At 44.1% G+C, this 23,110-nt stretch overlaps 1 protein-coding gene across 1 annotated transcript in view; it reads left to right on the top strand.

Annotated features, from left to right (window-relative positions):
- The first annotated feature begins 533 nt into the window (after nt 1–533).
- Nucleotides 534–23,110, top strand: part of LOC126470939 (uncharacterized) — a 150,185-nt gene continuing 127,608 nt past the window's right edge. Inside the window, exon 1 of the mRNA XM_050098990.1 lies at nt 534–664. Within this exon, the coding sequence (XP_049954947.1) occupies nt 534–664 (131 nt within the window). The remainder of the gene's footprint in view (nt 665–23,110) is intronic.

Genomic DNA, 23,110 nt, shown 5'->3' with positions numbered 1-23,110 from the left:
TCTCTGCAGTCTATGAACTGAAATATTACACAGTACTGTTTTTCATAAAATAAGTGTCGACGTTAAACTGAATTCATAGTATAATTAATAACGCCGTTATATTTCTTATTGGTACACATCGTGTATAGATTTACACCCATTCACGTTAACCAGTCTGACGAGGGCAGTGTTTTTCTTTCATTTACGTGGCGTTTTCTATAAATCAGACTCGTGTCTCTGTCGGTTAATGAGAAACAGGCAATACAGCATGAAACCAGCCATTTCCCGGCACTTTTCGCGTTGTAGTGGCGTGCCTAAGGGTGCAGAAATTGGCCCAGTCCCAAGAAACATTGCGCCAGCGTGGGCAGAAACATTGATTGGTCGCTGACGTCACGCAGCTCGAGCTTCATTCAGCAAGCCCTCTGTGGTGGTGGAGGGGATGGCGGCGTGGTGGGGGCGCGCTAGGCGCGGCGCCGCAGGGGAAGTGGAGGCGCAGTGGCTTAGGTCGGAGGCACAGGCTTACACATGGCCGAGTAGAGCAAGGCGCGCCAGACATGTGGTTCTGTTGCCAGCTGTGGCACTGCACTTGTCTTGGGCAGTTCGACGTGTGGAAGGCTTGGAGCCAGGTCGTGCACCCAACAAAAGCAGCTACGCCAACGTCACCCACCAAATTCGCTGACAGCGGGTAAGTTTCACGTTTTTACGAGCTTCGGAGGCCAATATTGTCGTTTTCATATTTTTACTACATAATTCTGGTTCTACAATGTAGTGCGTCTTGATTTGTCGAGATAATGTCGTACTCTACTGTAAATTAAAACACTGTAAGACGCTTTGCATTGTGCTTCCTATCTTGTAATCAAACTAATAGTTCTGTTCAAATCAGAGTATTTGACGGACGGTAATAGAGTATTACAGTCGAGCATGTGTCCCTTAGCATCATTATTTTATTCGATAAGGGAACTATGTGGTCTGTACGAAGGAATGAGTAACTTCTTCTGTTTGCTGTTGTTCCTTACGATAAAGCAGATATCTTGCAGCAACATTTTCTTTTCTCCTCAGTATTGTCATGTTAGTTATCCTTTCGTTCACTATCAAAGGATCAGTATATTTTTTTTGCTTCAGTATTGTCATGTTAGTTATTCTTTCATTCATTACCAAGAGAGCAGTATATTTCTGCTACCGAAGAGACCGTAAAATTTTGACGGCGTAACCACACTGATACTCATTCCTCAGCCCACGACCAACATAAAAATAATTAAGAAATTCTTAACTAATATTTTACGTAAATTGAGCATTTACTCTGACTTTAGTGAATGAACTTTTCAGTTGCGTCAACTCGTTTGGATTAAATGGAAACAAAGAAATACATTCCTAGGAATAGACTTCAGACTTTGCAGTGTGAGATACGACGAAAAATTCGAAACTGCTGTATACGTGCCGCTGGGAGTGGAGAGAATCTCTAGATAATCCTAGTGTTTATAACGTACGGCGATTGTTGCGCGCTAGACAGTAGCCGCTGCAGATATATTGGCACATGGCGGTTGCTCTTAATGAACGCCCCCGCGTTTCTTAGAAGCGGCGGGTTGCTGAGAGGCAAGCAACCTTAAAGAGAGACGAGCCAGCGAATGCCGCTCTGACCTTTCGCGTCTGTGCTGTAGTCGTAGCTTTAAGTTTCTCCGCGAGGCACGTCATATTTACGCCCACAGAACCTACGCCAGATACAATCCACCAATTCTCATATTATTACCGGTAAAGAAGACAAGATTCATCCCTAAAGTAGGTCTTTCCAACAAAAATTATTAGCTGCAAAATTCAGCAGTTTCATAAGACAATGCCGACCCTGCTATTTATTTGTTCTAGCGTCCTCCGACTTCAGTGCATGTAAGAATGAAGTAAAGAACGTCTTATCTACATTCTTATCACACATTTCGGTAAGAGGGATTTAGAGTAACATATGAGCGTTCCCAGTATACTGCTGCAAAACGACATCCGTATATATAATGAGTGAGTGAGTGCACCAACGTTTTCAGCCCTTTTAACCATATTCGTTCCTTTTAATATTTGTAAGTGCGCTGATAACCACCGGTACGCCCCAAAAACAACAACAAAAAGAATTGTATAGACAGTTTTAGAAACAGGCCTTGCGCACTGGCATGGATCACTGGAGATAAATCTGATTTGGTCCAGTCCATGCGGAAAAGAAGGCGTGGCCATGTTTGTAACAATCTTAGATTGTCGAACGTCTACAATGCTACGTGCCGAAATATAAAACTTTCTGCAAGTAACTGCATAAAACGTGCTATTTTACTTTAAAAATACACTCTAAAACAAGAAAAGATCATAGACCCCGAAGGAATTATACAAATGGGACAGATATCGGGTGATTTGATTTATATCTAAAGACAAACAAATTATTACAATTTCATAAAAATTGGATGATTTATTCAAGTGAAAAGGATTCACAAATTGAGCAATTCAGTAACGTTTTGTTCCTCCTCTGGCCCTTATACAAGCAGTTAAGCGACTTTGTACTGATTGACAAAGTTGTTGGATGTCCTTCTTTCCAATTGGCATGTTAAATCGTCAAAATCCCGAGCTAGTTAGGGCCATGTCCATATCCCTCCGAACGTTTTCAATAGAGGAAAGTTTCGGCGACCCTTCTGGCCAAGACAGGGTTTGCCAAGTACGAAGACGAGCTGTAGAAAGTCTCACCGTGGGCGAGCGCGCATTATCTTGCTGAAATGGAACGCAAGGATGGCTTCCCATGACGAGCAATGAAACGGGATGTAGAATATCGCCGATCTACCGCTGTGCAGTAAGGGTGCTGCGGATGACAACCAAAGGCATCCTGCTATGAAATGGAATGGTACCCCATACAATTACTCCTGGTTGCCCGGTCATATGACGGGCGACAGTCAGGCTGGTAACCCACCACTGTCCAGAGCGTCTCTTGACACGTCTTCGCTGGTCACAGGGGCTCAGATCGAAGTGGGACTCGTCACTGAAGACATTTCTACTCCAGCCAATTAGATTTCAGACCAAAGACGTGTGTGGAGACGCCTCGGGCAGCGGTGGGATACCAGGATCACTATCGCCCGCCATACGGCCCGACAACCAGGTGTGCCCTTTTGTTTCATAGCTAGACCCTTTTGTTTGTCATCTGCGGCACCCTTACGTCAAAGTGGTACGTCCACGATATTCTACGCCCCGTTTTTTACCCTTCATGGTAAGCCATCCTGGGCTCACAATTCAGCAACATAATGTTTGGGAAGAGTTCCTGCTGCTTGCCTTCGTGCTTGTCTAACCCTACCTTAGCCAACTAGAAAGCCGGATCTGCCCCGATTTAAGGTCGTTTGGAGCATGATGGGCAGGGCCGTTCAACCATCTCGAGATTTTGTCCATCTAACGCACCAGCTAGACATAATTTGGCACGGTATCACTGAGGAAGACATGGAACAGATCTATCAATCAATACCAAGCCGAATAACTGCTTGCCTAAAGACGAGAGGTGGGCCAACGTGTTATTGACTAATTGAACCCGGCGGAGGTTCGAGTCCTCCCTCAGGCATGGGCGTGTGTGTTTGTCCTTAGGATAATTTAGGTTAAGTAGTGTGTAGGCTTAAGAACTGATGACCATAGCAGTTAAGTTCCATAATATTTCACACACATTTGAACATTTTTTGACTAGTTGAATTGGTGAAATCCTTTCTCTCGAATAAACCACCCAAATTTCAGGAGCTGTAGTCATTTGCTTGTCTTTACATGTACATCATACCTACTGATTTCCGGCACATTCGGATAATTTATTCGTGGTGCGTCGATTTTTCTTTCTTGGAGTGCTCTTTTTTATGAGTACGTCCCTTTTATCTTCCACGGAGACTACTTAAAATCGATCGGTGTAACGCATCGTGCTCATCTAGAACGAATTAATGAAGAATACTGTACACATTATAGATTTGTTGCCAAATAACCTACTTCAAAACGTCGGTAACCACTAACCATAGTCACATCTAAGGGTACACAGTACTACAGTTTACTCCCCACACCCGTTGAATTACTCATTCGACCAACATCTTTTTGAGACTGCAGTGACGTATTGATGGATGGAGTGACATATTGATAATGCTAGTACTGTTTTTCTTCACATTGGACGGTGAGGTATAAACGGAAAAATGTAGTCAGTGGTTGGATACTGAATCGAATTTGCAACACCGACCATCAATATTAAGGTTGTCGATGGTTTCCCTAAACCACTCAAGACAAATTTCTGGATGGATCCTTTGAAATGGACATGGTCGATTTTTTTACCCCGGCCGTCCAATTCCGAGCTTGTGCTCCATAAAGTGCAGATACATGGAGTGTTTATATACAGTGTTGCACAAAACACTAGTTCGAAAGGAACTTCCATATGATATGCGACTGCTAAGTGACGCTGCTCGATGAAACATGGACCATACATAAACACTACAGCTACAGTATAGTACAGCAGGTAACTGAAAGAATTATATAATGTAACTAACAGAAATTACACTTTCATTCAAAGACAATAATTCCACTGAAGTCACAGGGATTTGTGATGAAATGAACTGAAATTTCGTGTGGCTAGGGCCTCCCGTCGGGTAGAACGGCCGCCTGGTGGAAGTCTTTTGAGATGATGCCATTTCGGCGACTTGCGTGTCAATGGGAATGAGATGATGATAATGAAGACAACACAACACCCAGCCCCTGAGCAGTCCAGAGGATCATCATAAATCGCTGTGACTTCAGAGTAATTATTGTCGTTTTACAAATGTGTCATTTCTGTTGGTAACAAAGTGTAACTCATTCATTTGCCTTCCATTCCATATTGTAGCAACTGGTTCTTAATAACGCCCAAGTCAAGATATACTACTCAGGAGAGGCACGTCATTCGGAAATTACTTTCATCCTTACGTTTGGAACACCAGTGTATAACAGTAATTACATTATATAATATTTTTCTCCTCTATGGTTATTTCGGGTTTGGTTACGAGCTATAATTACCACGTGATGATGACGTAAGTAGTACATCAAGAAAATATCTTTATTTATTCTTTTAGACATATTAGTCGAAAACCACTGATGATGATCTCAAATATCTAAATCTGACTCATGTCACAAGGAAGTGGCTGTAGAGAAACCATTGCTTTGTGTCCATGTATGAGTATGAAATGTCTCTACCACATCAACGAAATACGCCGCGTGACGGAATTAAAGCAACATTTCAACCTCGGGGTCAATGAACTAGTTGCCGACGACGGGAGGTGTTGCAAAAACCAAGACCCTCTCGTTTTGGAACACGGCATCAACGTTGTGCAACATAAATTATACTACGGAATGGACCTGGTCCTTGCTAGTTGAGCGACGTTACGGAGTAACTGTAGGAGGAAATCGAAACCACTATAAGTCTGCTCAAAAAGTAACCGAACTCTCGTCTTATATCACTCTTGAGACATTAACTTGACCAGAAGGTGGATACAGTATGACACAAGACACATCCGACCAAAGGACTTTGGAACACATTTGACGCCGGCCGAGGTGACCGAGCGGTTCCAGGCGCATCAGTCCGGAACTGCGCGACTGCTACGGTCGCAGGTTCGAATCATGCCTCGGGCGTAGATGTGTGTGATGTCCTTAGGTTAGTTAGGTTTAAGTAGTTGTAAGTTCTAGGGGACTGATGACCTCAGATGTTAAGTCCCATAGTGCTGAGAGCCATTTGACCCAGTTCTTGAACACATTTCACAGACCGCATGTACATATGCCTCAGAGTGTACGTAAAAGTTGCTATTAAGTCAGAAAGGGGAGATTGTGGATATGGACACAGATATGAGGATAAGAGGCTAGATACAGAGATATGGGCATAGGAGATGGACAGAGGAAGGTTTAAATGGGTCTGAGCACTATGGGACTTAACTGCTGAAGTCTTCAGTCCCCTAGAACTTAGAACCAGTTAAACCTAACTAACCAAAGGACATCACACACATACATGCCCGAGGCAGGATTCGAACCTGCGACGGTAACGGTCGCGCGGTTCCAGACTGAAGCGCCTAGAACCGCTCAGCCACACCGGCCGGCGGACAGAGGAAGGAAAGTGGAGGTAATGGATAGAGAAAAGCGAGAGGAGGAGATGGAACAACACAGGGTGAGTTAGGAGATGAACAGAGGGACAGGGAGGAGGAAATGAACAGAGAATGGGAAGAGGAGATGGACAGAGGGAGAGGGACAGAGGAGACGGAAAGAGAGGGGGAGGAGGAGAGAGACAGAGAGAGGGGGAGGAGGGGACAGACAGAGAGAGGGGCGACAGGTGGAGATGGAGGGAGGGAGTGAAGGATGTGGATAGAGAGAGAGGGAACAAGGTGTACAGAGAGGAAGGTGGCGGGGATGGACAGAGAGGGAACGAGGAGGTATGCTAATAGAATTGGAATAATTGTATGCACGCGAAACACTGAGTACTTAGCTGTTTATCTATCAAGAGAGGAAATGAAATACACTACGCAATTAAAGGTCCACTTTTTCGTAACCAGTACCTGCTCCAGTTTACGACCTTTAAGTTTGAAATTAGCCTCAAATGTGGGCACCACTTTTCGCTCTAATAGCCAAAAGCATTGCGTCCGCCGAAGTGACACTTGGGCTCGACGACGCTTAAAACAGCAAAGTATCGACACAAAGGCCACAGTCCAGAAGTTCATGTGATATTTAAGGTAGTGTAATGATGTCACATAAGCACCAAATGTCACCACAATTCTACCCAACGCTAGTGTGGACTTGTCACACGATGGGAAGGTCATTATAGACCCTCTTACACACATTTCAGCACTTATTTTGATGCCATTGCGTTGGAGGTTGAAACAGAGACGCCAAGCTTTAAAATCATGTGGTTTCGTTATGAGTGACTAATGAATACATTCCAGACACTACGCCGCTGAAAATCGGCCCGAGAAAGCCTCAGGGGTTGGTATAAGGCGCGTCAATGAAACTACCACTTTTCCTGGGGCGATGATACCCAAACATATGGTGCGATGAGCAACATGAAGACCGCCTTGACAACCTTTGACACTGCTGTCTCCCTTGGACATTTCAATTCTACTCGAACATCATTTAAGGGTCGCATCCAAATTAAACGGGTTATGATAACTTTGTAGAGCAGCGCGACAGCAATTTTTGCTCGCGTGTACAATTTGGAACCACTAGAGGCCGTTCAAGACCATTCGATCAAATCTGATCGTTATCTGTCACAGAAAAGGCTTGCATTTTCATCCCTCCTTTTTTGCCCCTTCTGTAATATGGTCACGAAGTTTCAACGTTAAGATATGCTTGAATAAAATGGAAAACGTTCCCTCTGAGAACTCCCACTTCGGCATTACCCTGCGTACCAACCACGCACCATAGCAGAGCACGTAACAAAAGTACCAGTCTGGAACTTGTGGCTGCTCAAGCACATGAAGGAAAGCAACCAAGGCGTAAGAGACGTCGAAAGGGTTGCAGAGCCCTCAGAAGCTGGAGCAACCACGAGGTTTAATGTATTTGAAGTTTCAGACAGGTACATTTGTAACGTGATCAGCTAGGTGCGTGGGTGGTACCCAGGCTGTTGCGGAAGGGGACGTCTCAGAGGGACCCTTTGCCGTTTTATCCATGCACATCTTTATGTTTCACCCCCCCCCCCCCCTGCCCCTTCCTGGGGAGGGTCAAGCAATTAGAGCGCGCGAAAAAGTAGGGCTGAAAATGCGTAAGTGCCCCTTTCCTGGCACGGATCACGTTCAAATTCTGTCGAGTGGCTTTGAACGTTCCCTAGTGGTTCTAATCTGTACACGACAGCAAAATGGCGCTTCCTCTGCCCTTCAAAGGGGTCAGATCACGTTTAATAGGGATGCCTCCACTAATGTCCTTAGGGAATGGTTAAAGCATCCGACGGAGTCAGCACTGTCAATAGTTTCAAGAAAACCTTCATCTTGCTCATCCCACCACGCACTCTCGTTTTAGATCGCAAAATGTGTGGGTATCGACGACCCACGGAAAGTGGTGGCTTCATTGACGTCCTCTATGCTACCTCCTTAGGCCATTCCGTGTCGATTCTGAGGCGATGCATCACACATAAGAAAACCACGTGATTTCAGCGCTGGGCGTCACTGTTACAACTTCCGTCAGAGAGACGTCAAAAGAAAGGGTAAAATGTAGGCAAGAGTTGGTGCGACGACCTTCTCATCGTGTACCAAGTTCTCGGCGACGTTCGGCTGACTTGTATTGAAATTTGGGGCCAGTGTGACATCATTAACCCACTTCACACCTCATATGAACTACTAAGAATTGCCTTCGAGTCAACACTTTCCTGTTTGAAGCGTCGTTGAGCCCAAAGTTCAGCTCACAGGCGCCACGCTTTTGTGCCATTACAGATGCAAGTGGAACGCACTTTGAGGCACATTTCGAACTTACTCGTCGTACTGTGAGATAATTACATGTTTGCGAAAAAGTGATCCTTTAATTCTGTTCCGCAGTGTAGCTCATTATCTCTTTGTATATAAACAGCTAAGTACTCGGTGTTACTCGGATATGTATTTATTCCAGTGCTGTTCAAGCATCTCCTCCTTCCCTCTCTCTTTCTCTCTGTCTCCTCCGTCTATCTCTCTGCCTTTCTCAATGTTCCGCCTCTCTCTGTCCAAATTCTCCACTCCCACTCTCTATATCCACCATTCCCCCTTTGTCAATCTCTGCCTCCCCCCTCTCTCTGTCCCCTTTCTCTGCTCATCTCTTCCTCCCTCTCTCTCTTTCTATCTCCTCCGTCCTCCGCTCTCGGTTGATCTCCTCTTCCTTTTCTCTGTCCATTTCCTTCTCCCTGTCCTTTTGACCATCTCCTCCTCATCCCTCTCACAGTTCTTCTCCTTGTAGAACCTGTCTCTTTCCATCATCTCACGCCCTGCTCTGTCCGTTCCTCTTCCCTTTCTCTGTCCGTTTCCTCCTCGACCCCGTTTGTTCATCTCTTCCTCCACCCTCTCTCAGTCCACCTCCTTCACTCCATTCTGTCTGTCCATCCCCCGTCCAGCTTCTCCTCCCCACTCTCTCTGTCTGAACAACAATTAATTAAATATACTCGGCGTCTTATGTAAATATCGTCTGTGAAATGTGTTGCAAAGTCCTTTGGTCGGACGAGTCTTATTTCACATTGTTTTCAACTTGAGGCCGAGTTTATGTCCAAAGAGTGAAACACGGAGGGAGTTCGTTACGATTTGGGCAGGCTTATAGTGGTTTCCAAGGCCTTCCATGGCTACTCTGCAAGGTCGCTATCCTACGAAGGATTATGTGATCATTTTGGCTGATCAGGTATATTCCATAGTACAATGTTTGTTGCCCAGAGTTGGTGCAGTGTTCCAAGACAACGGGATTTCTCTTCTCACAGCAACTCCCGTCTTTTAGAACTGGTTTTGTGAGGACGAGGATGGACTGTCACTTTTTTATTCTGTCATGTAGAGCGTTTCGTTGATGTGGTAGAGATATTTCATACTCATACATGGAAACACTGCAGTGATTTCTCTAGTGCCATTTCCTTATGGAATGAGTCAGACTTCGGCATTTGTGATCATCATCAGCGGTTTTCGACTAATATGTCTAAAAGAAAAAACAAAGATATTATCTTGACATACTAATTAAGTCATCATTACGTGGCAATTAACCCTCGCAATCAAACATGAAATAATCATAGAGTAGACGAACATAATACAGCATAATTACTGTTCATACTCTGGTGTTCCAAACGTAAGGACGAAAGTAACTTTCGTATGATGTGTGTAGTAACATAGCTCGATGGAACTTGGACCTTATGTTGAAAGAATTGCTACAGTATAGAACGGAAGATAAATGTAAGAGCTGCACAATGTCACCAAAAGAAATGACATATTTATTAGAAGACAATAATTGCTCTGAAGTCACAGCGATTTCTGGTGGTGTTATTGACGTTACAATAGGGCGAACATGGATCTTAATGCGGCGTGTGATCACCATGACGGCAGTGTACGCTTTGCAGCGCGCTTTCATGCCGGCCACCACGTTAGTAAGGAGTTATTTTGATAGGGAATTCCATTCCCGCATAAGTGCGGTTGACTCCTGCTGGACGGTCTTTTTTACATGTGAAAGTGCTGTAATACGTCTCTCCAATTCATCCCACACGTGCTCGATGCGACTTAAGATCCATGAACTGGCAGGCCAGTCCATTGGTCGATTATCCTCAGAGTCCAAAGAACACTTTTCAACTGCGCTGTTCTAAGCTGTCACGATTTGTCATCTATAAAAATGAAGTCAGTGTCGAATTCATCGCTGAAACGACGCACATGCTTAAGGATTAGAGTGTCACAAGATCGGTTACCAGTAAATGTACCGTGTTCAAAGATATGGGGGTGAGTACGCCTATTCTACATTGTTTCTTGTACATTGTTTTGGCGGGCTAGGTATTATGGTGTGGGGAAGCATAATGTTGCACTAGCGTACTGGTCTCCAAATCTTTGAACTCGACATAATCACTGGTCAACGGTAGTGTGAAACTGCAGTCCACTTCTACGTGCAACTTTTCAGAGGTGTATTCGGCCGTGACTTCAATTTTATGGATAACGGTGGGCGACTGCAACGAACAGCGCTGGTGGAAGAGCTCTAGGAATGAGATGATATTCGGCGAATGGACTGGCTTGTCTGCACCGCCGACTTAAGTCCCATGGATCACGTGTGGAATGCGTTGGGGACACGTATTGAGGCACGTCCGCATGCACCATCACCATCCAGCAGTGTTCAACCGCGCTGTTGTTGAAATGGAATGCTCGACGGCGAGAATTCCTTATGAGGCTAGGGGACGGTATGGGAGCTCATTGTAAAGTATGAACTCCCGTCCGCGGTGATCACACACCATACTAGGCACCATGTCCCGCCTGTATTAATATTTTGGCGACCATCATAAATCGCAGTGACTTCAGTGTAATTACTATCTTTGAATGAAAGTGTCATTTCTGCTGATGACGTGTAATTCTTTCAGCTACCCTCCGTTCTATACTGTAGCTATGTTACTTAGTAGAGACATATCATGAAGAAGTTACTTTCGTCCTTACGTTTCGAACACCATTGTGTGAACACTAATTGTATTGTAAAATATGTGTCTTTTCTAGAATTATTTTATGCGTGGTTACGAGAGTCAACTGCCACCTGAGGCCAAATTAAGTAATGTATCAAAAAATATCGTTGTTGGTTCGTTTAGCGATATAAGTCGAACATCACTGATAAGGATCGCAAATGCATAAATCCTACTGATGTCATTAGGAAAGGGCACTGGAGAAATCAATGCCATGTATTTCATTTATGGGTATTAAATCATTCTAACACAACAACGAAATACACTGCGGAACAGAATTAAAGTCTGCAGCTCGTGGTGGTGTGGTAGCGTCCTCGCTTCCCGCGCCCGGGTTCCCGGCTTCGATTCCCAGCGGGGTCAGGGATTTTCTCTGCCTAGTGATGTCTGGGTGTTGTGTAATGTCCTTAGGTTAGTTAGGTTTAAGTAGTTCTAAGTTCTAGGCGACTGATGACCATACTGCTCAGAGCCATTTGAACCATTTTGAACAGAATTAAAGCAATAATTCATCCTCGTGCTCACAAAACTAGTTCTCGACGACGGGGGGGGGGGGGGGAGGGGTGTTGTGAGAACGGAGAACCTGTCATCTTGAAACACAGCATCACCACTGCTGACGAAAGATTGTACCACGGGATGGACCTGATCAGCCAAAATGTTAAAATGATACTTGTCAGTACATCGACATCACAGAGTAACTATGGGTGGCCATGGAAAACACGATAATCTTCCCCAAAACGTCACCGAAACCGGGAACAATGTGAAGGAAGACTCATCCCACAAAAGAATTTCGCATCTCATTTCCTAGACAGTATCTACATATTCCGCTAAACATACCTAGAATGTTGTTGTTAAAACAGAGAGGGGACAGGAGGAGATGGACTCAGAGATGAGGGAAGGGGACCTGGACAGAGAGAGGTGAGGAGGAGATGGAGAGTGGAAGAAAAGATGAAGGAATGGATAGAGAGAAGAGGGAAGAAGAGGTGGACTGAAGGTGAAGGCGGAAATGGACAATGATGCAGGGAGGAGGAAATTGACTGAGAAAAGGAAGAGAAGATCGACAGGGAGCGACGTACGGTGGGCATGGGAAGAGAGAGGAAGAGTAGGTGATAGACAGGGAAGCGAGGGAAGAGATTAACAATGAGAGAGCAACGAGGAGATGTAATAATAGAATTAGAATAAACACATACCCGTGAAACGCAGAGTACTTAGCTGTTTATCTATAAAGAGAGATAATGAACTATACTGCGCAACAGAATTAAAGGATGATTTTTTCGAAAACCAGTAATTGTCTCCCATTGCGACGATTAAGTTTGAAGTAAGCCTCCAAGCGCATACCATTTTCCTGTCTAATAGAGAAAAAGCGTTGCGCCCAGCTACGTGATCCTTGGGCTCAACGACGCTTTAAACAGCAAAGTATCGACACAAATGCCACAGCCAAGAAGTTCATATGATGTATAAGGTAGTTTAATGACGTCACATAGGCACCAAACGTCACCATAGTTCCACCCAACGCTACTGTGGACATGTCACACGATGGAAAGGTCGTTATAGCCCCTCTTACATACATTTCACCCCTTTGTTTCACTCCTCTGCTATAGAAGTTAGAACCGCGACTCTCAGCTTTGAAATCACGCGTTTTTCTTATGAGTAATCCAGTAAAACATTACAGACACACCGCCGCTCATATCTGGTGAGTCGTGGACTGGCGTAAAGTGCGTCAATGAAATCACCACTTTCCTTGGGGCGCTGATGGCCACACATTTCGGGTTCACAATGACTGTTTGCAGGGCGATGAGCAGCAGGAAGACGTTCTGGGCAACTTTTGACACTAATGCCGCTCTAGGATGTTCCAAACCGTCTATAACGACGTTTAGGCGCTGCATCCCCATTAAACGTCATCTGACATCTTTGGAGGGTAGCGGGATCGTAACTCTCGTTTTCAAAGGCTAAAGCGCAACAGGGATAGTAGTGGCGGTGTGTCTTGAATGTATTCGTCGGCCACTCATAGCAAAATCGCGTGATTAGAACGCGGGGCGTCGCGATTCTAACCCCCATCGCAAAGGCGTCAAAAGAGTGGATGAAATGTGCGTAAACAGAGCAGTGAATACCTTCCTATCGTGTGACACGTCCACGGTGGCGTCGGGCAGAATTGCAGTAACGTTTGGTGCCAATGTGGCTTCATTACTCTACCCCACATCTGATATAACTTTTGAGCTGTGGCCTCTGTGTCGACAGTTTACTGTCTGAAGCATCGTCGAGCCCAAGGGTGACAACGCAGGACGCCACGCTTCTACACCGTTAGAGGGAAGGTCATACGCACCTTCGAGGCAAATGTCAAAGGTATTCGTCGCAGTGGGAGACAAGTACTGGTTTTCGAAAAAGTTATCCTTTAATTCTGTTGCGCAGTGTATTTCATTATTTTTCTTCACAGGTAAATAGCTAAGTGCTCCCCATTGCAAGAGTACATAGTTATTTCAATTCTGTTAGTACACGTCCTACTTTCTCTCTCTCTCTCTCTCTCTCTCTCTCTCTCTCTCTCTCTCTCTCTCTCTCTCTCTCTCATCCCCGCCGCCCATCTCTTTGTCCTTCACCTTTTTCCGCCGCTCTATGTCCCACACCTCCACCTCCACCCCACACATACCACACATTCTATGTCTCCCTGGCCCTGTCTGTGTATCCATCTTGTCCTCCCCCATCTCTCTGCCCATTTCCTCCTCCTTCCCCCTCTACCCGTCTCTCTGTGCACGAGGGAGCCATATTTCACACTGTTTCCAGCCTGTGGCCGATTTCATGTCCCTAGAGTGAAACATGGCGAGAGTTCGGTTACGATTTGGGTTGCCTTATCGTGGTTTCAATTAACTCCCATGGCTACTCTACAAGGTCGCCGTACTGCCAAGGACTGTGTGTTAATTTCGGCTTATCAGTTCCATTCCATGGTACAATGTTTGTTCCCCAATGGTAAAGCTGTGTTCCAAGACCTTCGAGAAATGGTTTTGTGAGCACAAGGATGAATTATCGCTTTAATTCTGTTGCGCAGTGTGTTTCGTTGTAGTAATAGTAGGATTTCATATATGAAAACATGGCACCGATGCCTCTAGTGTCGTTTACACCGTGAGTCGGATTTAGACTTTTGCAATAATCATCAACGGTTTTCGACTAATATCGCTAAAAGAATAAAACAAGATTTTTCTTAACATACTACTTAAGTCATCATCGGGTGCCAGTTAACTCTCGTAACCACCTATTAAATAAGCCTAGAGAAGACAAATATTATACAGTACAATTAATTTTCATACATTGGTATTCCAAACGTAAGGTTGAAAGTAACTTCCGCATGATGTGTCCCTCTAAGTAACATAGCTGGATGAAGCTTTGACTTACGCAGGAAGAACTACTGTAGTATAGAATGGAAAGTAACTGACAAAATCGCACAATGTCATCAATATAAATTACGCTTTTATTTAAAGACGATAACTACACCGAAGTCCGAAGTCCCCGCGATTGACGATGGCCCTATGGACACTGCTAACGGCGGGACATGATTCCTAGTAAGGGGTGTGATAACCACAGACAGCTGTCATCCAACCAAAGGACTTCGCAACACATTTCACATACAGTATCTACGTATGCCGCTTAATGTACCTAAAAAATTGTTATTATGATACGAGTGCGCACAGGAGGACACAGGCACAAGTATGTGGGAGGAAGAGCTGGAAAAGAGATAGAGGGGAGGAGGAGACAGACAGAGCAAGAAAAGAGTCGGGAATCGATAGAGGGAAAGGGAAAGAGGACATGGACTGAGAGAGTGAAGTGGAGAAAGTGGACAAATGGACAAGAAAGAGGGATAGAGAAAGGGAATAGGAGATGGACCGAGAGCGAGGGACGAAGGAGATAGGAAGAAAGAGGGAAAAAGAGGGGACAGACAGAGAAGGGGGAGGAGGAGATGGACAGAGAGAAGGGGAAGAAAGAGATGGACATAGAAAGAGGGTAAGGAGGAGATAGCAGGTGAAGGTGGAGAAGGTGGAAAGAGAGAATGGGATGGAGAAAGGTGTACAGGAGGGCGGAGGAGACAGACAGAGAGAGGGGAACGAAGGAGATGTGCTACCAGGACTGGAATAAAGAAATACCCGAGCAACGCCGAATACTCGCCTGTTTGTCTATAGAGAGGTAGTGAACTGCACTGCGTAATATAATTAAAGGTTCACTGTTTCGAAAATCAGTAATTATCTCCTACTGCGATGAATAACTTTGAAATTTCCCTCAAACATGCATACTACTTTCCTCTGTAATGGTGCAAGACGTAATGCCTTGCGACCTGGCCCTTGTGTTCTATGACGCTTCTAACGGCAACCTATCGACACAAAGGCCACAGCTTAGAAGTTCATGCGACGTGTAAGGTGGTTTAATGACGTCACGCAGGGATCAAACTACACCACAATTCTCACAATTCCTCCCAACGCTACTGTGGACGTGTAACATGATGGAAAGGTCGTTATAGCCCCTCTTACCTACAGTTCACCTCTTCTTTTGACGCCTCTACTATGTAGATTAGAACCGCGACACTCAGCCCCTAAATCAAGCGGTTTTCTTATAAATAGCCGAGGAAAACATTTCAGACACACCGTCGCTTATATTCGGCACCAAAAGGAACCAGTAATTGGCATAAAGAGCGTCAATTAAATCACCACTTTGCCTGGGGCTTTGATATCCACATCTTTCTCGGTCCAAACGGACTATTAGCCATGAGACGAGTGACAGGAAGACGTTCTAGACAACCTTTGAGACTGCTGTGTCCCTCGGACGTTTCAGCCTTGCTCTAAAGACATTTAAGACCCACGTCATCATTAAACATGATCTGAAGCCTTTGGAGGGCAGGACGACTGCAATTTTCGCTCTCGTGTACGGGTTGGAACCACAAGGTACCGTTTAAAACTTTCTGACGAAACTTGATCGTGATCTGTGTCAGGAAAGATTGTCATTAAGACGATAAAATGGCAAAGAGTCCCTCTAAGACTTCTCAGTTCGGTGATACCCCGGGTACCACCCACGTACATTACTTTAGCACGTTACAAATGCATCTGTCTGAAACTTCGACACACATTCAGCTACGTGGCGTCTCTAGCGCCTGAAGGCAAGCAAACTTCGATTGAGAGGTGCCGAAGGTGGTGCCTATCCTTCAGGCGCTAGAGCAGACACGAGGCTGCAGACATATACATTTGTAGCGTGATCAACTATGGTGCGTGGATGGTACACGGGCTGCTTCCGAACTGGCAGGTCTTAGAGGGACCCTTCCCCATTTCAACCACGCACATCTTAATGTTGAACCCCGTTGAACACGCCATAGTGGTTCGCGAAAAAAGAAGAATGAAATGTATTTTCAGCTGCAAACCACCAATTGTAACATTCTATACAATAGTATCCCTCCATTCTAAAACTTTCGTTGTTCTCTCTGTCCTATAGATAATGCAATGATTTAAAACTGATATGCACATGACTAGATTAATTCAAATGACAAATAAAACATTTCCTAAAAACTTTCCTATCGTTAAAATAAATGTACGCTAATGCTAGTAAAGTCCACTAACATACATGTTCGCATAGCTTAACGCACTTGTACTTGGATGTCAAGAAGGTGAGCCAAACCTGGATGAAATCCGCGAGGATTTACGAGCGTTGGTCAACTACACCGGCACGCCTCAGGGTGGCTTTTGATAGGTTTTTCACATTCGTTCAGCCAGATTCTGGGCTGGTTCTAATCTCTGCCTCGGACAAGCAATACAGAAACAATTTATGTGCGATAACACACAGAACAATGTTCATACGCTTCGCAGACAAGTTAACTAACGACTGTGATGATAAGAAGAGCATCAGGCCACAAAGAACATAAATTTGGCAAATTGTGACAACAGTGTACTTCGTTTGACAGAATGAACGCTAGGAGCCGGCCGAAGTGGCCGAGCGGTTCTAAGCGCTTCAGTCTAGAACCGCGCGACCGCTACGGTCGCAGGTTTGAATCCTGCCTCGGGCATGGATGTGTGTGATGTCCTTAGGTTTGTTAGGTTTAAGTAATTCTAAGTTATAGGGGACTGATGACCTCAGAAGTTAAGTCCCATAGTGCTCAGAGCCATTTGAACCATTTGAACGCTAGGAAACAGGTGGTTTCCGCAAACAAACAGAGTTAAAAAAAATGGCTCTTAGCACTATGGGACTTAATATCTGAGGTCATCAGTCCCCTAGAACTTAGAACTATTTAAACCTAACTAACCTAAGGACATCAGACACATCCATGCCCGAGGCAGGATTCGAACCTGTGACCGTGGCAGTCGCGTGGTTCCAGACTGAAGCGCCTAGAACCGCTCGGCCACATCGGCCAGCAAACAGAGTCCCAAACAAGGGTGATTCCAGTTGTCTACTACTTTCTTCTCAACTTTCATCACGGAATGAAATTTTACCATGCTTAATTCACTATGAGGAACTTTGGCATGTAAGGTGTATTTTACGTGCTCAGTCTTTGACTTCTTAAATTAACCTCATCTTCACTCAGTACTCTCATGTGTTACTGGAAAAGTATAGTTCTGTCGAAACACTTGCATTTTTTAAAAAACCTAGTTGATGTTTATTCTGAGCAGTCTCCATAAATAATGCGGTAATTACGTATGAAACGGTGGAAGAATTTCATTGACATAGTCTACAGGTGGGGCGAGTTCTCCATACTAGCCGCAGCTTCGAACAGATTAGAAAGCTAGAAGACAAGTACAATACCACCGTATTATAATAAGTTTGTGTAAAACAGCTCTGCTGTGATACTACAAGTATGATAAGTCATTTGATAACAGAGGGTTAGTGTACGCAGACAAAGTAGGAAAAATACGCGAAAATGTGATTTAAAATTTAAGCTGCTTTTAAAAATCTCACCACTGCACCCAAGTGTCAGGAGCATGGGGCGGATGCAAGCAGTACTGACAGGCCACGACGGATCCTGGCCTGCAGTCGCTACGTTTCCGTAAAAAGGCACTAATGAAAACATACATTGCTGCGGGAAAATTTAATTTGTTGTAGACTTTTTAAGTAATCAGAATCAGCATATAAAGACCACAAGCTGTGTGCGAAGTTCATTTCAAAGGCTGCTCACACAGCAAGTGAGAAAGCTTGTTAGAAGTTATATTGACGTACAATAAAATCGGAAAAGCTAAATCCATTCTCATACAACTTGACAATTTAAACCCTTAAAATTCTTCAGTCACTGTAGCGATCATGACTACGATATGCGACCGTAAAGTTATTTTACCTTTTATTGCTTCTGTTTGTTAAAATGACTGTGTACCAAGAATTGCAGGAACAGTTCTTGCATTACGTAGGAAATCATTATGATATAAAAATTATTGTTGTTTTTGAAATTAGATTTTAGAGAAATGACTGATGGAACATTAGCGAATATTTTCATAGATTCTTAATGATAATAATAACAAATTCGTTATACACCAAGATTCTGAAGAATCTACGTACTGCAAAAGAACAACATGTTTTCTAAAATATTCGTGATCTCATATAAAGAAGAGTACCGGAGTATCTTTATATTGAACATATACGCCGACATATTGCCCAGGTTGTTTAGACTACGCTACAGAAGTTCCGTTGGGAAGACCTTACACATCATTCTTACTGTCCTGATACCTCTCCGTACCGTTTTCATATTTTTGAAACCCTGAAGAAAGACATTTGTGGCCGTTGTTTTCCTTCAGACGGAGAGGTGCACGCCTGGGTACAATCCTGGTTCCATAAGCAACGGCAAATATTTTTCCATGAAGGCAATGACCATCGTGTCTCACAAAGGCATAAATGTGTTAACAGTTACGGCGGTTACATCTACATCTACATCCATACTCCTCAAGCCACCCGACGGTGTGTGGCGGAGGGTTTTTTCCTACTAAAATATTTATTAAAAAAATTCTGTAAGGATATCAAAAACACACATCAAAGCGTCAGTGAATAGTTGTGAAAACACACACTTTCACAACATGTAAAAACATCTGTAAAAAAATCACAGCTGAATGTTCCTTTAAACTGCAAAGATTAGAGCTGAAACTCACAGGGCATATTTTCTTATCTCCCTCTCATAAAAATATATTTTCAAACACATTCACAGTTCAATACTTCAGAGCTTTTCACAGTATCTTTTCCATCATTAATGTCAATATTACTCTTCCCTGTATATATGAAATATCCTCAAGTTGTGGTTTAGGGATAAAACATTTCACTATTCTATATATATATCACACTGCTCCCATGTCCAATACACACGCAATAAAACGCATTGGCTAAATAAATTTTATCATGCTACTGTGGATCATCACGCAGCAACTCCAATGATCTCAGATATTTCCTGTATTTTGTGCAAATGACCATTATAGCAGCTCCCCACTTAACAGTCATCATAGTCCAAACAGCTGGTATTATTGTACTCTTTCCAACAGGCAACACAGTTGTTTTGTAGTACAGCGTGAGAAAAATGTACCACACAAAGCCTGCAGTGCCAAAAACTGTGGCCACAAAACCAAAATCGCATATCCTGTTTAATGTCTCAATTGAATGCCATAACGAAAGTCTTCCTCTTGCGTGCAGGTAATCCAAATGAAGAACAAGGGCTACACAAACACCTGAAAATAGTCCCCAAACAGATGCTGCATATTTCCGATACGGTTTCATTAGAAACTCAACAAACGCCGCAAAACAGGCTACTGTTGCCAGAAGACAAAACGAAAGCAAGGCGATATTTTTGAAAGATAAGGCCATTATGCTTCACAAGTAACTTAAAATATCATTTCAGTCTACAAACACCAGTAGTAATTCACACCACTGACACATTTACCCCTTTCCTCCAACTGTCAGTAGCAAACACCGACCGCAACACGGTATTTCCCCCACACACAAGTATCTACTGGAAGCGTCCTTTTCCAAAGTCCACTTTTCAAACAGTGAACGCTTTACTTACTTTTTCCATACGTCTCCTTTCCATTTTACTGACCCTTACAAAATCAAAATTTCGTTGATGTCAACGTCATCTCTGTGACAGCCTCGTACCTTGGCCTCCCAGCGCAGTTTTTGGACATCTCAGGAAGCGCCTCCGTGTTCCTTGTGAAGGCGCCTTGGCCCCAGCGAGACTGGCTAATTTGACGTCAATATCCTTGTGTTAGGTTGCGGTGCGCCTCGAGGACGACACGGAGCACCTTCGACATCCAATTAACTGCGCTGTCGTCCCCATTCGCGCCACACAGGCGCCTGGTGCGCACGTTTTGAAACAACAATTTTGCGATATCTAGCTTTCTGATTCCTCCACACGCCCCGTCACAAGGGAAAGTATGCGTCACGTTGTCTGATTCAAGGAAGGTATTAAAATTCACCGGTATATGAACCGCTTTTGTCAATGTCTTTGCATAAATTGCCATCCGTGAGGTTGTTAAGGAGCGTAGTACTCATATAAGTAAATAGATACTGATGATGACGATCACGCTCAAATATATAATGAAATATTAAAGTGAGTGTTCTGAACTAAGCTAAACGTTTTGGAATGGCATCAGGTCCAAAAAGCCCAGAGAGTCAATGTAACGTATTCTTTTCAGTTGCTTGGCTAGAGAGGAGTAAAGTATAATATTCGTTCTACTAACCTTTTGTCCTTACTGACCAAACAGTTCACCTTTTTCTCTTCGGAAAGCAGCACTGTACATCAATGAACTCGTAAACAGTCACGCATGACATTCTGTTAAGCTATAACTGGTTGCATTACTGTGTAAACCAAATAGACAGGGCGTTGGAAAGGTGCAAAGTGCTAAGCAGCCTTATGTATCAAAAAGCTATACTTACTGATGTTTCTAACATTTTCCATTACAACCAACTAACTGCAGTGAAATGTAGTGTCACGTGGAATGATATTTGCGATACGCAAAATAAAAATAAAAACTGACTGACGGTATTTCTGCGCTAGAGAGGAAAGGCATTTGTAGTGAACGACCTACGTAATATGGTGCTTGAGGCTGAGGCAGTTAAACCATTCACACCATTATTTATATAATTGGCCTAAGATCACTTAGTATGAAAGACGTGGCAGCTAAAATCATTCCAGTAAAAAAAAAAAACTAAATGTGGTGTCACCGCCAGACACCACACTTGCTAGGTGGTAGCCTTTAAATCGGCCGCGGTCCATTAGTATACGTCGGACCCACGTGTCGCCACTATCAGTGATTGCAGACCGAGCGTCCCCACACGGCAGGTCTAGAGAGACTTCCTAGCACTCGCCCCTGTTGTACAGCCGACTTTGCTAGCGATTGTTCACTGACAAATTACGTTCTCATTTGCCGAGACGATAGTTAGCATAGCCTTCAGCTACGTCATTTGCTACGACCTAGCAAGGCGCCATTATCATTTGCTATTTATCTTGTGATGCATGTACCGTCAGACCGATGTTCACCAATTATGGATTAAAGTTAAGTATTACAGAAGCTACGTACGTTTTTTGCTAGTCTCAATTCCTTGTCATTTTCCAGACCTCACGCCAGCCTGCGTGAGCTTAAACGCGTGCCTATCGGCCTCCCGTCATAGTGGATTGGCTGTCTTGCCAGTCCACAAAACTAAACGTTTTCAAAGCCGCCAGTATCACTTAAAAGAGTGTAAAGTGTTCGTGGGAGCATTACTTATGATTCACAAGAATTGGGTAGTATAATGTTCAACGAATCACCCACAGAGTGTGTGCATACGTCTCTCTCTCTCTCTCTCTCTCTCTCTCTCTCTCTCTCTCTCTCTCTCTCTCTCTCTGTGTGTGTGTGTGTGTGTGTGTGTGTGTGTGTGTGTGTGTGTGTGTGTGTGTGTGTGTGTGTGTGTGTGTGTGTGCGTGTGCGCGAGAGAGAGAGAGAGAGAGAGAGAGAGAGAGAGAGAGAGAGAGCATTTAGAGGTAATGCTGCACATAGGTAATAAAGGAAAGAAACTTGACCTTCTCAGGTAACTTGAAATACCATTTTACCAGTTTAGTTTTAATAATGTACCCATTGTATATACGAGCGAGAATGGTAGTGCTATCATCATTGCCTTTTTTGCTTCTGTACCACCATCGGTAAAAACGAAATCCTTAGAGAATCACTTCGTTGTCTGTCTGTCTGTGTGTTAAGACTACTTTTTCTCAGGAACAGGCAGAGGTATCAAACTGAAGTTTATATTTAATACTAAGTTCGACAGTGTCTGTGCTCCGCAAAAAACGCTTTTCAGTCAGTGCAGTCAAGAGATACGCCCATTTATGTCACAAATTTTGATATTCCCAAACTCACTCATCGAAATGTATAGATGAACTAGCTATATTCGTAATTAAGTTTGTACAGGCCCCTCAGAGCGCGAGTCTTCAAAAAATGTTCAAATGTGTGTGTAATCTTATGGGACTGAACTGCTAAGGTCATCAGTCCCTAAGCTTACTCACTACTTAACCTAAATTATCCTAAGGACAAACACACACACCCATACTCGAGGGAGTACTCGAACCTCCGCCGGGACCAGCCGCACAGTCCGAGTGCAGCGCCCTAGACCGCTCGGCTAATCCCGCGCCGCGAGTCTTCCTCGCACTTGTTTTTTCTTATTTTTTTATTGGTATGTTGTCTTTTCATGTCCATTGTAGCATCCGAGCATCCGTTACGCGATAAATTAGTAAAGAAACTGGAGAGTAAAATTTTCTAGGTTCGAACAGCCGGCGTTACTCAATTACGCGGCCGCGCGGGGTAGCCGCGTGGTCTTGGGCGCCTTGCCACAACTCGGGCGCCTCACGCCGTCAGAGGTTCGAGCTCTTCCTCGGGCATGGATGTGTGTGTTATTTTCGCGTAAAATAGTTGAAGTTAGATTAAGTTGTGTAAGCCTAGGTACCCATGACCTCAGCAGTTTGGTCCCATAGGAATTTACCGCCACCATTCAATAACGCGGAAGGATTAACGGCCGTCAGCCGGGAAGCGTAAACATTTCAACATCGTTACTCAGTTA

Source organism: Schistocerca serialis, chromosome 3 (assembly GCF_023864345.2).
Source record: "Schistocerca serialis cubense isolate TAMUIC-IGC-003099 chromosome 3, iqSchSeri2.2, whole genome shotgun sequence".
In the NCBI taxonomy this organism is placed as follows: Eukaryota; Metazoa; Arthropoda; class Insecta; order Orthoptera; family Acrididae; genus Schistocerca; species Schistocerca serialis.
The sequence above is the reverse complement of the archived record's forward strand: the minus strand, read 5'-3'. Positions and strand labels throughout refer to the sequence as shown.